This window comes from Centruroides vittatus, unplaced genomic scaffold (genome assembly GCF_030686945.1).
Source record: "Centruroides vittatus isolate TY-2023 unplaced genomic scaffold, ASM3068694v2 scaffold_149, whole genome shotgun sequence".
Classification (NCBI taxonomy): Eukaryota; Metazoa; Arthropoda; class Arachnida; order Scorpiones; family Buthidae; genus Centruroides; species Centruroides vittatus.
Window position 1 is genome coordinate 1,615,402 of NW_027122681.1, and position 18,477 is coordinate 1,633,878.

Below are 18,477 nucleotides of genomic sequence, written 5' to 3' on the forward strand. Positions count from 1 at the left end.
GTTATCACTTAAATGATTTGTTTTCTTGTTACTGACATTTATTATTTGTTTAATTTTGAATTAATTAATACTATTTGTGCTTTAATAAAGAAAAAGGTTTTTGTCACTTGTACTATTCTTCCAACAACCCCTTTATATATTTAAATATAATAAAGGGGTCGTTGGAATAGTAGTACATATAATATAGTAGACAGTAGCGCTTTATTGGCAGAAAGGACAATTGTAAAAGATTGGTCTATAAGAAAATATTTTTCCCTTTCGAAAAATGTCTAAAGTCAACACTGTACACGGGTCCCTTAATTCAAATTAGTCTGGACCCACGAAGCTATAACGCACCACTGATAATACAGTAGTACAAACGCAAACGTATATACACACACACACACACACACACATATATATATATATATTATAATAATTGATTTTATATTGCATAATAAACGGTTTGATCCGATTTGGCATTCCAAATAAAATACAAAACGAATCATATTATAAACTATGGATGCGTGTTGAAACAGAAATTCCGTGTTTGTTTTCCATGGATATATATTTCGTCTCATACATACTATTGTGACATTTGTCTTAAATAAATCATCCAGCGTTTACGTAAATATACAATTCTTCATACTTAAACGAACGCAATAAAGTTCAGCAACGTCCACAAATGACTTTCGAAAGCAAGTTTTATTAAGCGTAACTTTCCCCGGAATACATAAAAATTACAACTCATTGTTAACAACAACAAACGAAAGTGATGCTCCAGGATGGCATAATTTAATTTCATAAGTGAATGTTTTATGCATTTTTAAGAGTAAAATAAAATTTTAAAAAGTTCTATTAGTGGGAAGAAATGTATAAATAATCTACCGAGATGTGTTGATTTTTAAATTACAGTGTATATATATATATAAATCAGTGTTTTGTTTGGTGTACATTGTGATTAAAATTCACACACACTCGTTTGTATAGTCCATTGAAGTATATTATGTACTAATGTGTTTATACATTTTAAAAAGTTTTCTTTAAAATTTATTGTACTCGTTGTATCGGAAGTTTGGTGTCTTAATTATTCAGACGTGTTAATATGGAATGTTTTGAATAAAGCGGAAAAAGAAATCTTGGCACTTAGAGTGCTTTCCATTCGAAAAGACTTTTAATTCATTCCAGTTTAATTAAGTACATTTTTGTGAGGTAAAACACTTTGTACATATTGACACATCTCGCACTGTTAAAAGTGTAAACTTTACTAAAAGAAATGTAATTTTTGATCATTTGTAAATAAAACTTGTTTGGCAGAACAAATTTTAACTCCTAATTAATTAACTAATTAATTTTTAAAGACTTTAGTTCAGTGTTTCCATCGTTTCTATCCCCCATTTTCTTCTCGAAAAATAAAAATTAAAAGGTTTTCGGTAATGATGAACCTTAATGAATCGGATTTCTGATAGGATTTTTTCTCCGTTCTTAAATTTATATTTAAAATGCATTTAAAAAAAAAAAAATTTAGTATCATTACATTATAATGATTATTATCATTTTTTTTTATTTGCAGCTTCCTGCACAGTATAATATGCAGCAAGTTAATACAAATTCTCAAGTGACACAAGGTAACTTTGACCAACGGCCATTATCACAGATGGCAAGCTTTAATCAACCTCAAGGTCAGGTAACTCCAGTAAGTAAAATAAATAAAGAAAATTAAATTTTAACTTATTATCACTCCAGCATTTCCTACTTGCTAATGATAAGCATTGCTTACAGTTTTCGAAAAGAAAGTCTGTCCATAAAATTTGTTAGGTAAAGGCCTCTAAAGTGTTTAACCTATCAGCACAAAATTTGACACGAATATACTTCTACACCCTACAAAAATATTGTTCGAGTCCCCCATCCCTAAAGCCCACCTCCCGTTACGCCCAAGCAAATCATCGCTTGGGCTTAAGAGGAGGTTTTACATTTTTATTATTGTGAATATTCGGTTGATAAATGTACCGAGACCATTGTTCTTATCACCACCTCCCAACCCAACCCTGCCAATTTCACCCCTTCAAAAGCTGGAGAAACTCTTCTAGTTATATATAAAAATACCTCCATAATAATTTAAATTGAATGCATATTGTATTTAAAAGCATCTAGCCACCGGTCCTCTCCACACATTTTCTCAGAATCGAACGAAATAGGTCAGAAAGTACCCACTAAAGCGATGGGGATTGCACCACGGGGGCAATAACCTTTTAGGAGTTTTTCTCCAATTTCTAGTCATTTAACAGTCCTTAAAAGAAAGAAGATGGTTTAAAACCTTATGCCTCCCTTCGGTATTATTACATCCCAGTTTATAGTACTGCAAGTGGTGGTAGTAGTAATAATAATAAATTGCGCCACAGATAGGTAATAGAATAACTTTTTTTTACGCTAGTAAAAATATGGAATCTATTGATTTATTATTATTATTATCATTATTATTATTATTATTTTTTGATAAGCTTCGAAGATTCCAATAATAAAACACGTAAAAAAAAGGAGGCGCTTTTTAATGAGTTCAAGTTTTGCAATCAGAAAAATAATTTATTATGTCACTCCAGAATAGAAATTCAAAATGAAAATGATTATTCTCTCTACTTCATCTCATTGATTTTCGTCATAGTTTCCCCCCTTTTTCTTATGTACTCGAATGCCTTAAAAAAGGAGAAAAAGAATAATGTAGATCATGTAAATTAAATTAATTTTTAAGAGCCGCACCAAGCAAAATAACTAGGAACGGGGAGAGAAATCTTTTTACTTTTTTCTTTCTTTCTTTCTTTCTTTCTTCTACTTCTTTTCCTTGTCTTTAATGTGGGCCTGGTAGACAGAATAACCATTCAGCTGAGGAATGAGTTTTGGAATGTTACATAATTGTCATCAGTCTTAAATGTTATTAATTTTGTATGATGTTTTTGTGGCTTAGCGCGGTCTCTGAGGGCTAGAAATCTTTATTACATCGCCGGCAACTTTTTTTTTTATTTCGTTTCCTCCTCCCCCGGTTTGTTTTGTGCTACGGAATCTCATAAAAATAAGAAGAATTTTTATCTTTGCTGGGATTTTCGCTCGGAAGCGTGCTAAGTGTTTACCTTGCCCGACGTATCCGAACCAACGTGTAAGAGCTTGGAAATTTTGGCGCGTGGGCCAAATTCAGACGTGTGTTTTGATCTATATAAAACTTCTCTCCAAACTCGAGTTTAGTCGACGAGAACTAAACAAGCGTGGGAGTTAGCTCGCCTTTGTTTCTTTATAAGGTTTTATCTTGCGTGTTTTTTTTAGTGATGCTTATCGGTAATTAAATCGGTTGCTTTCGGTAGTACCGGCGAAACTTTTAATAAAAATCTGGCAACGTTGTTGACTCTCAGCGGCATTCTTTACTTTGTTTCATCCCTAATAATTGCTACCATTACTTTTTTAAGTCTTCGGATTGGTTCGGGAGACGTTAAGGGGTGGGGGCCGTATCTCCCGAACCGATGGTCCGATTTTCCTGAAAATTTCTACACGCATTTCACCCCAATACGCAAACCTCCCTGCAAAATTTCAGAAATTTTCGACGAGAGGCACAAGACTTATTAAGCTTCAAAAGTGGTGAAAAATCGTGTCCCCTCTCTCACACACAAACAAAAGCCCCCCAACTTTGTCTTCTTTTCCCGATGTTTGACGGTTCCCGTGTCCAAAAATCTCGGGGTCGACCATACTTTCTCCCTGTTATATAACAGTCAGGAATAATCCCTCACGTTTTAATCATTCCCGCGCGCGAAATTTCTCGATATTTTTACCCGATCCGAGCGTGGAGCCATTGTGATTTTTGGTCTGAGGGGAGTAAAGTAGGTAACATTCTTTACATAGCTCCTTTCCCTCCGTCGGTTAACGTTGCTAATTATTAAATTTGCGGTGGCGCATAGCTATAAAAGTACCGTAAATGGTTTTCTGTATAATCTTATTTAAAACGGAGAGCGTAACGAATAAATGACGTCGTCGCTTTCGCGTACAATGTTTATGCCCGATTTAGAATGATCGAGCGGCCAATCGATGAGTCAATAAAGTTTCGGATAAGTTGCGAGCGGCGGAGAGTGGGGGGGAGAGAAGAAAAAGAAAAATAAAAATAAAAAAAATGTTGCTGAAACTCCTCCAAAGCGCCAACTTGTTATTTATTTCTACTTGGCGGAGCGCGGGCGCATCGAGACGGCAAGGTGACGCGACGAGAAACTTTTACTTTTAGCGTTTTCCTTGCCTAAACTCTTTTAAAATATAAATCTGGAAAGCTCGCAAAAGTTGCGTAAGCCGAGTTCGTTATGCCCCGAAACGTCCGACTTTAGGTTTAATTATTTAAAAAAGATAACGGCGATAAAAAGTTCGCCGGTCGTCGCGAGCGCCCGCAGCGCGACGCTACGCGACTACCGACGAAATTTATAAGCCACCGTTTAAACTCGTCCGGTTGTGCAAATGTATTCTAGTTTTCCCCGTCTCTCTCTCTCTCTCTCTCTAGATAATACAGATATAAATCAAGGCAGCGTGAGCGAAGAATGGAAACATTTTTATTAAAATGTTAAAGTTTGTATAAAATTGGATGCGTTATTCATTTCTGTGCCTTTTTTTTTATATTTTTTTGTCGTCCTCCTTCTCCTCCTCCTCCACCCCCCTTGCTCCTTGCAAATAACATGTTATCGTAAAGTCAGTAATAACAGAAGCATCTCACATAACCTACTCGGAAAATCGGTTTTTCCACATCCGGAGTACCTCCTATCGCGTCGGAAATTTCGTTCTGTCGCTCCGAAAACGGAACCGGGGATCAGTTTCGATGTCATTTCCTCGGGCGGAGTCTAACAGTATAATAAACATGGAGACCTTTAATCTGCTTATCCATCAGTGGAGTAAATCGGTCTGTAAACACTCTTTTATACCATCAATCGGTCGGTGAACAAATCCTTTTCTATCGGCGCTGTTGGATAGAAAAGAGACGCGTTAACTATATATATATATATATATATATATATACATATATACATACATACAAGTATACACTTACCCCTCTATCAGAAGTTGGTGCGATTTTTCCAACTTCGGTAGTTCTGTGCCAGTCAGGCGTGTCGAAAACTCCCCCAGGGTAAGATTAGTCAGCGTGACCTTTTTCTTTATTTTATTCCGTTTTTTTTTCTCCTCCAGGTCTTTCTCGGTGCGAGATTTGAAATAATTGTAATGCCCCCGGATTTTTAATTTTTTCCCGTGTTTTTCTCCGGCGCGCGCACGCGTATTTTTTTTTTTTTTTTTGTTTTCCTTTTTTTAAGATCTCGTACGCTCTTCTGTCATTTTCGCGTCTGGGAATGTTTTGATACGCGGAGATCTGTGCAGTATCTGTACGCTGCCAACGAGATCCTGTCCAGCGCCGCCGAGTAACGCGATCCGACGACAACGCCGCCTGTCTAAGCTAGGGGTGGAGGAGATTGTAAACCCCCGTTTCCCACCGGACGGCGGGGGGGAGGGAATAAGGAAACAGATAGAAGTGACAAGAGGACGATCGTTGAATTATTTTGTCCAGATCTGTTTTTCCACACCTTTTGACACGTTTTAAAGTCAAATGTCCTATTTTACATAACCTTTCACCCAGTCGTTAGAAGCGAACGGCGGAGTGGAAGGACGCCCGTCTGCGAGGCTAGATAAAGTTTCCGACTGGATAGGAGCCCGGCTGCGAGGCTAGACGTTCCCCGCGTCTAAGAGAAGGCGGAGTATTGACAGGCCACGTGATAAATCGCCGTTCGTTTGTGTGACGGAGACCTAAGCCCGGCTCGGCTCCATTACGCCGAACGGTGTGCCGACCGACGCTAGCAGGCAGACCCGACAGCGTTCAATTCTAGAATCGCTCTTCCCTCACTAACTCCAATACAAAATGCCAAAGCGTCCCGTCTTACTCTGTGATGACATTTTACTCGATTTTTTTTTATTTTATTCTCTTCTCCTGCCCCGTTTTCCTCCGTTTCTCCCCGTCCCGCCGCGCGGCGCCACCGACAACCGTGCGTTATTTTTAAAAGTCGGGACGGCTTCTTCTTCTTCCTCCTCCCCTCGCTTCGCCAGTGGTGCGGTCGGGCGGTTGCCTAGCGACGGTTCGCGCTGCGTTGGGTCCGGTTAATGCGAGTGCTGTTATCTCGGTTGAGCCTGGTAGAACTTGCCAGTGTTGTAACTCTCGGCAAATCCAGTCGTTTTTATTGAAACAAGGGCCAACTGGTCGAAGTTGTCGGCTCTCGTATCGAGGCGGCGACTTAAAAAAGGGGGAGGGAAATTTTCTTTCTTCCTCCCTACTCCTCCTCTTCTTCTTCCTCCCTCCTCTTTCTCTCAGAAGTTTATAACGAGGAGCGAGGAATTGTTAGCGTGTCGGAATCGATTTTTTAGTCATCGGTTGCAATAAAGGAGTGTGTAACTAGTTTGTAAAACAGGAAGTATCGATGAGCCGACCGCGCTGACGAACTTCTAGAGCCCCTAGCTGTTCGCCTTGGGTTGGCTGCATCGTTGCACGCAGCAATGTTATTCATGGAGGCTCTATCGACTAGTGCTGGACCAGGCACTGGCTCTTTCTGACCTGGGGAAAGGTGGGGGTGGCGTGCACACGGGATCGAACGCTGCAAGGTCTCTGTGGCGTCGGTTCTGCTGTTGGCAGCTCGTCGCCTTTGAACTCCAGTAGTAAGTGGTCGTTTCTTTTTAAATGTCAATCGATTACAATACACCACGCTCGGAATATGTAAAGCACGTGCGAAACAGATTCTATTTTATTTTAAAGTGGGCGTGCTGTGGGTATCGATCGATGCACGCTCTTGACATTTTTCGATTTTTAAATTTCCCTCCCGTCCCCGCGCGATGTTTTTTTTCCTTTCTTTCTTTTTCGTTTTTCGCTTGTTTTTTTTACTCGAGATTCCCGCGGGGCATTTTTACGTTTACGTTTTAGTTTTTCTGCTTTTTTTAACCGTTAACGGTGTTTTCTCCCCTCTCTTTTCTTTTAGGAGGTGGCTAGTGGTGTGGATGACGATCCTGGTGGAGGGGGCGGTGGCACCAGTACTCCTGGTTTGACTAGGACCCCTGGCACTCCTCCCACGTCGCAGGGTCAACCTCTGAGACCACCGTCAGTTTCGTCTACTGGTTCACGTTCCATGTCTCCAGCCATAGGTAAGTGATCGAATTTAATTCCGTTTAAATTCATTTTGAATATTTCATCAACCTTCTGTCTTATCCAGCCAATGATGATTTTGAAATCGTCTTGGAGAGGCGAAACAGCACGTGTCTTACTCATCGCTCCGTTTCTGTGAGTGACGGTGGTGTCGCGTGTTCACACCCACCGATGATGTCATTAAAGAGATGGGAAACCCCCCATTCTCCCCCTTTAACACTGGTAGACTCCACGTCTCCCTTCCGCCCTCCCCCAGCCTGACCTCATTTGGCTGGTCACACCTCTCATACTAGAAAGTTGTGACACAACAAACAGCTGTTCGGGAGATTTATTGATGCACTAGGCTATCCTGACATTGACCTTGAAAGAGTGGGAAGGAACGATAGGGGAAGTTTTATTTGTCATCCCACCGCAAGACTAGTTTACAAGACCGGTTGTTGAAGATAGAACTGAAATTCTTACAGGATATCTCTCTTGAGTGATGTGTGACGTCACCTGTTTTACCAACCTTGTAGATAGGTCAATCACATCCTACTCTAGAATATTAAAAGAAAAAAATAATTGCATTAGAAAAGATGCTGCACAGTTTACGTCCCCAATGGTACCATTGATACGGAGTTTTTTTTTTCTAATTATCCATGCTAATTTTTTATTTTTTTGTTTTACTTCGGCTCCGTGCCCTTGGCAATTATTATCAGTATTTAATTGCTAGAAAATTATATACTATTATACCTCATTTAATTTTTTAAAATAAAATTATTCCTTTAAAATGTAGTTTCGAACAAAAAAAAAACGTATCGTTATTGATTAAGTTTTTTTCTTATTTAAGAATAAAATTAACTAAATTATTTGAGGATTTATCTCTGTCAAAATTAAATTATCTCGACTAGCGATAGGAGAAAGTTAAGAAAGAACGAGTTATTTTATTTTGCTGCCAAATACAGTTTGTGCGCGTTTGCGTTACGAACAATGAAAAGCGGAGATGATAAAGAAAAATAAAAATAATAATAATAATAATAATAGTATTTTTAATTAAGTAGATTTAATAAAATATAAACAATAAGATTAATTCTATTAAGTTTATTTAGTTTTAGTCGGACAAATATTTTCGAAATTGTTTCCTCGGCGAAACGATGTTATATCGGCCGAGTCGACTTTAAAATTTGCGTATTTAAGAAGAAGTTTTTAGTATTTTGCAGCATTTTTAAATACATTTTAAAGTAGAGCTAATCTCGTATTAAAATTTTTAAAAACTTTCTAATTTATGAATTAAATTTATTAATTATGCTTATTATTAATCATTCTTGTAATGAATTTAGTATGATTACGTTGTACAGTCTCTAAGGCTATAAATAATTTGATTTAACTAATAAATAAACTGAAAAGTGTAATAATTTTAAATTAATATTGAGAAATATACATCTCTCCAGTATTAATTTAGAGAAGGCTTCTGATTTATTGTATAATATTTGTTTTATAGCATGACAGATCCTCTTGAGAAAATCTTCCAATTACAAATGTTTGTTAAAAATATAATCAATGTAAGAATGAGAAAACAAAAATTTACCAATTCTTTTGAAGACAAATATAGTCTATATAATATGTTTGTTAATTCTTTTCTTAAAAATGAAGGCTTCAATGCTCCATTTTCGTATCAGTAACAATATTTTAAAGTCAGTAAAGCTTAACAATTTATTTATTGATTGTTTTACAGTTTATACTGAGTAGTAGCAAAGTTTGTTTATCGTTTTGGGATATTTATAAGTATGATAATTGGCTCTTAGCACGAAATACATAGCGAACCTTCGATTGATTTCTTTTAATGGATTGAAAATTTAAACTCAAAGAATGGCATATGGATTTTTTAACTTCGAAATGCGAATATGTTAATTATACTTTCTTTTCGTCTTGCGGATACAGAATATAAGTTTTTTAATCCTTGTACAAACTTTGGAATTACATTTTCTTCTTTTTTGTTTTATTTTTTTAACAACTTAAATCTTCCAGAATAATGCTCTCTACACTATTATCGTACTTAAACCCTGGCGCAGATAATCTGCTTACTGGTTATTGTTGACTGCTTGACTGTAATAACTACATTGTTGTTGATTTATTTTTATTGTAAAAGTCGACAAATTTGTTTTTTAAAGAAAATTAATATATTTTTAATAATAAAATTTATTTAAGAATATAATTTTACGTACACGGGATTGAATTTTATTATTATTTATATTCTATCCGAATGTAGTAAACTTCTGTAAACGAAAGTCCGACTGTCTTCATCTTTTTATTCATCTTTTTTATTGTCTAGTAAAATTAAATCGAAAGTTGATTTAGGTTTTGTTATTTTGCGTGTATTTTGAAATATATGTTTCAATATTTAACACATTTTGGGGTTCGCGTCATTTAAGGAAAAGATGCTGTTTTTAAGAGTAAAAGTTTTTTAAAAATCCAAGAAAACATTACACAATTTTTTATAAATTATTGTCATTTCTAAAATGATAAATATTTCTGTTTTCTGTTTCAGTATTGCTTGCATTATTAAAACTATTTTAAAATAGTTTGATATTTAGTAGTAACAGTATTTCACACAGATGTTAGAACCAATATTTTTGAGTTTTTGTCATATTTACATCTATATATCTGGTTGTATTTTTTTTTGTTTCATTGACTGTATGAAGTAATTATCAAAATGCTTTTTAAATTTTGATGTCTATCTGCATTTTTAATTGGATTAAAAATGTTTATAGCAAACGTCATACTTATCATTAGATCTTATTACTGCCGGAACATGACACTTAGCTGATATTTTTAGATTATGACACTTGATTTTACATTTTCTTTTGTCATATATAAAACTATAAAAACATTTTAATATATTCAAATTATTATTATTTACTGTCTTTTCGGTTTAAATAAATAAACTATACCGAGTAAAAGATAAAATTTCACGTAATGTACCTAATGTACGTAGACGTCGTCCGTCTTTATCGACAAGTGGTTTTGTTTTAAAAAATTAGCCGTTTTATTTAAGTGGTATACTCTACACTCTTCACCTGACTAGTCTTTATAACTATATAACAGGAGACCGTTTTAGTGTATATTTAATTTATTTAATGATTCCATTTATTCTTCTAAGTAGCCCTATCTTCTTGTATCATTAAAGTGCAGTTGTGAAAGCATAACTAAGTTTATTAATTATTCCAACCTTACAGTCAACTTACAAATTATTCATAATTACGTAACTAGTTCTGTTCGTGTCTTACAGAAATAGGAGTTTACATTTCTCTTTTCTTTTGTTTACTGTCTTTTGCACAATGCTTTGATCTAGTTCTATTTGGCATTAGTCAGGTATTTTTATTTTGAATTAATTATTTAAAAATTAATATTTTTTAAAGCCTTTTTCGGAAATAGAGTTACACGTGCGCGCATATTTTTTTACACGTGAAATTTTATTAAATTTTAAAATAATTAATTTTATATTAAATTTGCTGGTATATTTATTATAAATTTATTAGAAATATAATAACAATAAAAATTAATAAATACAAAAAAAAAATTGTGAAAAGAACCGTCTCAAATGAATATATATCGAAGAAAAAGAAAATATTAATTATAGAATTGCAATTAATATATGTGTAAACAATGGAATTATCTGTTGTTGTTTAGAAATTTGTTCTTTGTTTGCGCTTAAATTTTTATACAAATTGGACTTGGCGGTTTTTTTTTTTTTTCTTAAGATTATAATTGAAAAAGTAATGATGAAGACTTTCAAGTCTTATTTATCAAAATATGGAATCATCAGAATTATTTTTATTATTATCGTCTTGGTATAATTCTCTACTGAATTTGTTATGCCATTGTTAAAAAGTTTATTTAAATTGCTAATTTAATTATCATACAATAGAAGTAATATAAATAGAAAATTTCTAATTCTTGAATAAGTACTTTATTATATAAAACAAATGCCTCTGGTCGTTTATTTTTGAGCAACTGGTTACGTTAGTTTAATAAAGTAAATAATAATTGTGTTTTTATTGCGTTAGTTGAAAGCATCTGCGTGTTCTTTACGACGAAGTGCATGCTTCTTGATAGTTAAGCATTCTTTCGGTTTATTGACTACAAGTCATTCACTTCACAATGTAATCGTTATTTACCTAATTTGAATTTTAGTTTTAATGATCTAATCATGTAATATTAATAGAGTTTTAATTAGCTTTTTTGATTTAGTTATTTTTAAAAAAAGTCCAGTTATGTTTGTTACAAAGAAATTAATAAATATATATTTAAATATTAATTTTTTTAATATGCGTTGTTTGTTAAACCCTAAAATGAAGAAAATATAAATTTTTAAAATTATTTTTCTTTTTGTAATTAAAATTTTAATTTTTAATTTCACAAAATCATTACTTAATATTCAATTTAGTTTTCTTTTTTTCTTCTATCGACTAATTAATGTAATTTATTTTTCGTTACTTGGATAAATACAGAGTTTAAAGCGAAGGTATTCTGTTTTTTTGTAATTTCATTTATTAATAAAACAATTACATAACATTATTTGTAATTCATACTTTGAATTAGAATGTTTCGACTTCATTAAAAGTGAAAAATAATATAATAATAATTTAAATGTTTGTTGTTATCGTAGGCCAACAAGCAAACATTCCGATGTCTCCCAGACCATCATCTAGCCAATCAGATAATAATGGACAAAGTCACATGACTCCAACACAGATGGCAGCACAAAGTGAGCAGTTTATTTATGTATTTTAAATACAAATTTAAATGCAATAATTACATGTGTTAAACTCAAGCAGATTTATTGATTCTACAGTTAAGATGTGTTCAATACCCTTCTTTAGGTCTTTACAATTCAAATTCCAACTTACGAGTAACTTAACCAGAATTTCGTGTTCTCGCATTCCGAAATTCGAACACTGTGCTATAGTAGAACATAAACCATTAGCTGTTTAAATGATATCTTAAATTCTTAACTAAAAAAATTACAAAGCCCTATTACGAGTTTACAGAAACAAGAACATTTATGATCTTACGTATTTATTGTACCAAATAAATTAAATTTACATTTTTCCCAAGATGTTTCCTCAAATATTTTCACTCTGAAAGTGATTTGGTTTTATTTTTCTCCAAGTACAATAATCCTTTCATTTATGCAAGTGATTGGCTCTGTGAAAAGTGTGTAAATTGGAACCATGGAAAGCTGTTTAAAATAAGGATCTGCTTTATATTCTCAGTATTTTACTTGGGTAGAAAGATTTTAACTACACATCTGTATAAGAGATTACTAATAAAAAAAAACACTTTTTTAAGTAACTCTCATTTATTACCATAAAGTTGATTATGTAAAATTAAAAATTTTGTCAACTGCGTAAATGGAAGGATTACTGTATCAGTGACTTATTGCACAACCCATAAACAATATGTATGTTTGTAGTGGTTCATACATGTTTTAACACTGTTGAATTTTATATTAAGTCTTTTATGATTTATTCATTTTTAAATAAAATTTTTCAGATTATAATCAACAAATGGCATCCACGCAGTTCTATGGAAACAAAATTCATCAGGGGATTATGGGAAATAGTGGTCCTATAGGACAATATTCTCAGCAAGGACATTATCCTCAAGGTATATAATAACTGATTAAGAAACAGTTTCAGTATACTTACTTTAAATAATTTAAATATTAAAGTAGTATAGTGGTAAGAAGTTATTATGTTTTTGCATTTTAATTTTAAACTTCTAGATTTATGTTTATTATTATTATTTTTTTCTTCTTCTTCTTCATCATATAATTTTCGAAATAAATAAATTTAAACTTCAATGAATAAATTTTGTTATGCAAATAAAAATGCATGTCTAAACAAAGTTATATGTTTGCTTTAATGCAAAGATATCAGATTGTTAAATTCAGAATATGATACAAAAAATTCATACTGTTGACTCGTATAGTTTCTACTGAATATTATTAATTCTCACTTTAGCATTTGCTGTGTTTTTTTTATTTAGTAGAAACAAAAACAGTATAATATAATCATTTTAGATCCATTTTGTAATAAATTTTATTATTTAAAACTTCATTTAATTATTGATATTAATATTGAATCTGTATTTTTAAAATATAATATGAATATCAGTTAGAAATATTCTATAGTTAACTCATTTATCCACATCACATATAGTTTCACTGAGACACCAGTTTTAATTTCCAGGCAATTATCCTCGCCCTCAAAGCTCAATGGGTTTACAGGGGTATGGGACACAAGGACAGAACAGTTATCCTTCTCCCATGAACAATCCTAACTATCCTTCCCAGACAGGGATAGTTCGTTTGCCTCCTAGTGGTACACAGAATTACCCAGCTTCTACTACAGCTGGCTTTATGAATTCCCAATATGCCGGTCCTACCGGATATGGAATGATGCCTCCACCTAGCCAGTACTCCAAATCCACCATGTTACCACCTGGTAATGCACAGGCAGCAGCTCAAGCCGCCATAGTGGCGGCAGCAAATTCTGCTAGTATGCGTTCTTCACCGATGTATCTACGGCAGCATTTACAACAAAAAATGTACAGTGGAAGTTATAACAGTATGCAACAGCAACCTGGGATACCAAATTCCATGCCTGGACCCCCAACAACACCAACTCCGGCACCTTGTGGCACCCTAATGCCAGTCAGGATGATTCTCCTATGCTTCCTCCTGCAGTCAGTACTCCCTCTTCTTCCAACATTCTAGTATGTCACCTCCTTCTGTGTCTACACCAATTACAGAAACTTCCAACGCTGTAACTTCGTTGTCATCTAGTGGTTTTACTCAGACATCTGCCCCATCAATAGGTAAAATTTCATTCTGTCACTTGTGTCCATGTCATTTCTGTCACAATAGTATGTTGTCTTAATTTCTAATTGTGAAGTGTTTTATTTTTTTCTCTATCTGTATAATATTCCTTCTATCTTAACTGTCTTTTATCCTTTTTAACACTCATTTTGATCATTATATATTTATTTCCCCTTAGAGCATGAGGCATTTCTAATCATTATTTTTATCTCATTTACATGAAGGCATTAATTAATTACGTGATAAAATTCTAAATAATGTATTGGATTGATCGCTTTTATATCATTACTAACGGTTACAGGCAGATTTAATTATTTAATTTTTTTTCCCCTTCTTAATTTCCTGATCCAAAATTTATATAGGTGTTTAATAAAATAACAACAAATCTTTAATATATATATATTATTTTTATTTTTATTTCTTTATAAATTGAATTTTAATGTTATCAATGTTAATAAAATAATTATTTCTAATATTACTTCACAATAAAAATTGTTCGTAATTGATTTAACAATCTCAGTTTTTAATTAGTTATTACGAAAATGGATAATTAAAGATGCTTAAAAATTTATTATTTTTATCGACGAGGTTTTAAAAATTCAAATTTTTTTTTTACGATTTTAGAAAATTAAAAAGAAATTGGAAGCTTTTCTTTTTTCTTGTTTAATAACAAAATTATCCATTAAAAATTAGATAAAATTATGCATAATTTATTAAAAAGCGAAAAAAAAAGACCACGTTTTGTTAAAATTTATAAAACGTTGCGTTATTAAATTACATTATATACATAACTCGAAAATGAAATTTAAAATAAATAATCCGTAGACTCTTCTTTTCTTGTCTAATATCTCATTTTCTAACGCATTCTTCTCTTCCTTTCATTTTCTACGAAACTATTTATAAACTAAGCCCACTTGAAACTAATCATTTTAAATTAAAGCATGTTGCATGAATTAAGCAAATAATAATAATAATAATAATAATAATACATAAACCAAACTCTCGACTCAATTATAGACTATTGGTTATCATTAAATTTAAATACTTGATCATGCATTTCTGAATTTATTTACAAACTTGCACTCTGGTGGCCACTTTAGTTTTCTCTAATAAATTGCTATCTGCCTTAAAAGTTATTTGGTTGAGTGAACAAATTGATCAAAGATTTGCAAATATTAATTTCTTATCTTATAATGGATAAAGATGAAATTAATCTTTATTTATATATGTATATATATATATATATATATAAATATATATTTATTTAACTTTTATTATTATTATTAACCGCTTTTCATTTGTGTGAATAAGAAATTAAAAATTTTATTTTTGTTTTTTTTTAGTTTCGAAAGTTAAAATTTGGAAGCTCCACGAACAAAAGCTAAATTTTGTTTATAATTCGTTCAAAAATAACATAATTAAATTTCGATTTTGTTTAATTAATTTATTTATTTATTTATTTACAATTTCTTTGCTCATTTCGAGGTTTAATCGACGTTAAAATGTAAAATCGGTTTTTAATTAATGAATTAAAAAACATGTTTTTGTTCACGTGCGTGTTTCAAATTTTATTTTATATCATTTTATTATTTATTTTAATTTTTACTCTTTTTATAATGTTAAAACAGAATTATTCAGTTTTTATAATATATATATATATATATAAGCATATAATCTATATTTAATTTTATTTCTCTTCTATTAAAAATTAAATTATTTTGCATTTTTATTTTTGTTGTTAGACTAAAACTAATTTATATAATAATGTTATTTTATGTTTAAAAATTTATACCGTATACATTTTAACTATATATTTTTTTAATTTTAAGTATATATTAAAAGAAATTCAATTTGAAACACTTCATTAATAATTCAGACTTTTACATATGATTTTTAATCATTTAAAAAAAAATTCTTTTCTATATAAATTTACAAAATTCTTATATGCCGAAGCAAATTTTTGTTTTTTTTTTATATACAGATATAATTTTGTGTATTATTGTAATTTAATTTAAGCTTTTTTTAATGTAATTCTGTTTTTATTATGTGCTCTCTGACGAAAATACTACATCACTTATGTTCATAAAGAAAACAGTTAATGTCAATTATTGTTTTTTTCTCCCCCCTTTTTGCGTCGTATTTGCTGTCAAATTAAATAACGTATTATATAAAAATGCGGCCGAAAAGAAACTTAAATATATCGTTAAACCCACATTTACCTTCTTTATGTTATATTAATATTAATATAATTAATAAAAACTTGTTGAATTATCTTAATTTACGCGATTCTGCTTAATATAATAACGTGAAAAGGTTTTGTTTGTACCGAATCGTAAAGTGTTACTTAGAGAGTACTGTACATTATTCAAAATGTTAGTAAGTTAATTCTCCGAAAATAAAAAGAATCATTTAAGTAAATTTGTATTTTAAATAATAAAATTTTTTAAAAGTTAATTGATACGATAACTTGCGTTAAACATTTCGAAAAATACGAAAAATTATAAGAATTAGGCACGACAATTAGGATTCTTCTTTAGCGTTTAAGTTTGCGAGCAAGATTATTATTTTTTTTGGTTGTATTTTATGGTAAGATATATATTTAGATACAGTATTTTTATATGTATAATAAATTGCTTGTTGTATATTTAATATTTAAAATTTATTAAATTTTACAATATATAAGTAATAAATATATAATTTACAATAATATTAATGAAATATTTTACAATTTCTCATATTAAAAAGCAAATTATACATCAAATGTAAAGAATGCTCGAATGTTTTCTGATGTTATAAAGTTTCTAATATAAAAAATTTTAATGATTTTGCTATTTTTATTTTGTATTATTATTAATTTTCTCAAGTTCGAAGAATGAACTGAATTTATATGCAAATATTTGTAACATTGGAAAAATGGTGAAACATCTCTGTAGTATTTAGTGTATAATTTCTGGATTCACGGCAAAATTGCACGAATGTTTAATGATTTTTTACAGAAAATAAGCGACTTTCAAAAATTATGATGAGATAACTTTATTTAAATTTGAGAATAAGTTGCCGTGCAGAAAAGCTTAATAATAAACGTAAAAATGTTTTATTGATAATTGATAATTTAATCATAGATAATATATGTAGTCAGTAATTTTTCCCTAAATTACAAGAAATTAATTGAGATATTGCCGCTACCAAGTCATTTTAATGAAAAATAATTTATTTTATTTCACCTATATTTATCGTCATTTTATCAGTTGACCCGACCAAATTTGATAGGACTAGGACGTTAAAAAGTTGAATTTGATTTATAAATCAATGAAGTGGAGATAAAATGGGAACAAAATGACTATAGTTTGTGTGGTATAACCTTAGACCTTCTGCAGGAAATAGTTCATCATAGAAATAGGTATTGAAACTGATATATAATCGCATTGAATAAGATTGATCACTTGGTAATGCTATAAGAACCTGCCGGTAAAAATATAAAATGTTAGCTTCGGCTTTAAAATTACCACGGAATAAAAGCGAACAAAGATTTTTATTTTATCGTCTGTTATTAACGAATTAATTGATTAAAACTGTTTGCCAGTTAGTTTAAGTGAGAATCGTTGAAGATAAAAACTTTGCGGTGACGTTGGAAGCGTTCGCGAAAAGAAAGTAAAAACTACAACCGGTAGATAATGTATCAAAGGAATAACTAACAGTTAAAAAATTGCTTACAAATTACAGTTAGAATAGTGAAAACAGATAAAATGTTTTGATTTGTGAGTCATAAACTTAGTATCTATTAGATTATTTGTTGAGTTGATTGATTAGCTTATCAGTGTTTTGTTGTTTGTTTGAATGAAAACATTTGCATAGTTACATTAGTCATATTACACACATTTGTTTTGGACTGAATTATTACTCATTTTTGTTTCTCTTCTGGTTTTATTTATTATCGTTACAATAAGTTCTGACTTACTTCTGTGTTTATAGGCTTATGTTATGTATTAAGTAAGTTCTGAATTTAGTAAAAATGAATTCTAAAAATCATAAGAATATTCGTATGGAAAGCTTATTGACTGCATGTATTGGTGAGCTCGTTGACTATATTTATCTAAAATGCTATACGATACTCTGCTATAAACCTGTATGAAGCTTATTTTCTGTCTAAGAATGAAGAATATGCTAAGATCACTTTTCTTTTCAATATAATTGTGAAGAGCATTATATTAACTTGGTTTATACTATGTTTGTCTTATTATTTAGCGAGTTTTAGTATTAATTGCTTTTAGTATAGTTTCCGAGCGAACACACTTCTCATTCCATTGTGCAGAATTAATTCATTTAATAGTTTATAAAATGAATTTAATTGCTATGTGACATTTTTATTTAAATTTAATTGCTTAGTTGCTTTGTTTATTTTATTAAATATCTAATTCTTCACCCAAAAATATATGGATACTCA

The 18,477-nt window shown here is 31.3% G+C and overlaps 1 protein-coding gene and 1 long non-coding RNA gene across 8 annotated transcripts in view; one reads left to right on the plus strand and one right to left on the minus strand.

Moving 5' to 3' along the window:
- Positions 1–18,477, plus strand: part of LOC136987303 (trithorax group protein osa-like) — a 158,937-nt gene that overhangs the window by 91,115 nt on the left and 49,345 nt on the right. For all 7 annotated transcript variants that reach the window (XM_067285021.1, XM_067285022.1, XM_067285023.1 and 4 more), the window contains exons 3-6: positions 1,553–1,675; positions 7,008–7,170; positions 11,820–11,918; positions 12,707–12,820. In XM_067285021.1, the coding sequence (XP_067141122.1) occupies positions 1,553–1,675; positions 7,008–7,170; positions 11,820–11,918; positions 12,707–12,820 (499 nt within the window). The remainder of the gene's footprint in view (positions 1–1,552; positions 1,676–7,007; positions 7,171–11,819; positions 11,919–12,706; positions 12,821–18,477) is intronic.
- LOC136987315 (uncharacterized) lies at positions 4,642–5,269 on the minus strand. Its single transcript, XR_010882605.1, has 2 exons — positions 5,045–5,269; positions 4,642–4,957 (listed from the first exon to the last, which is right to left on the minus strand). It is a non-coding gene; the product is annotated as an uncharacterized lncRNA (long non-coding RNA).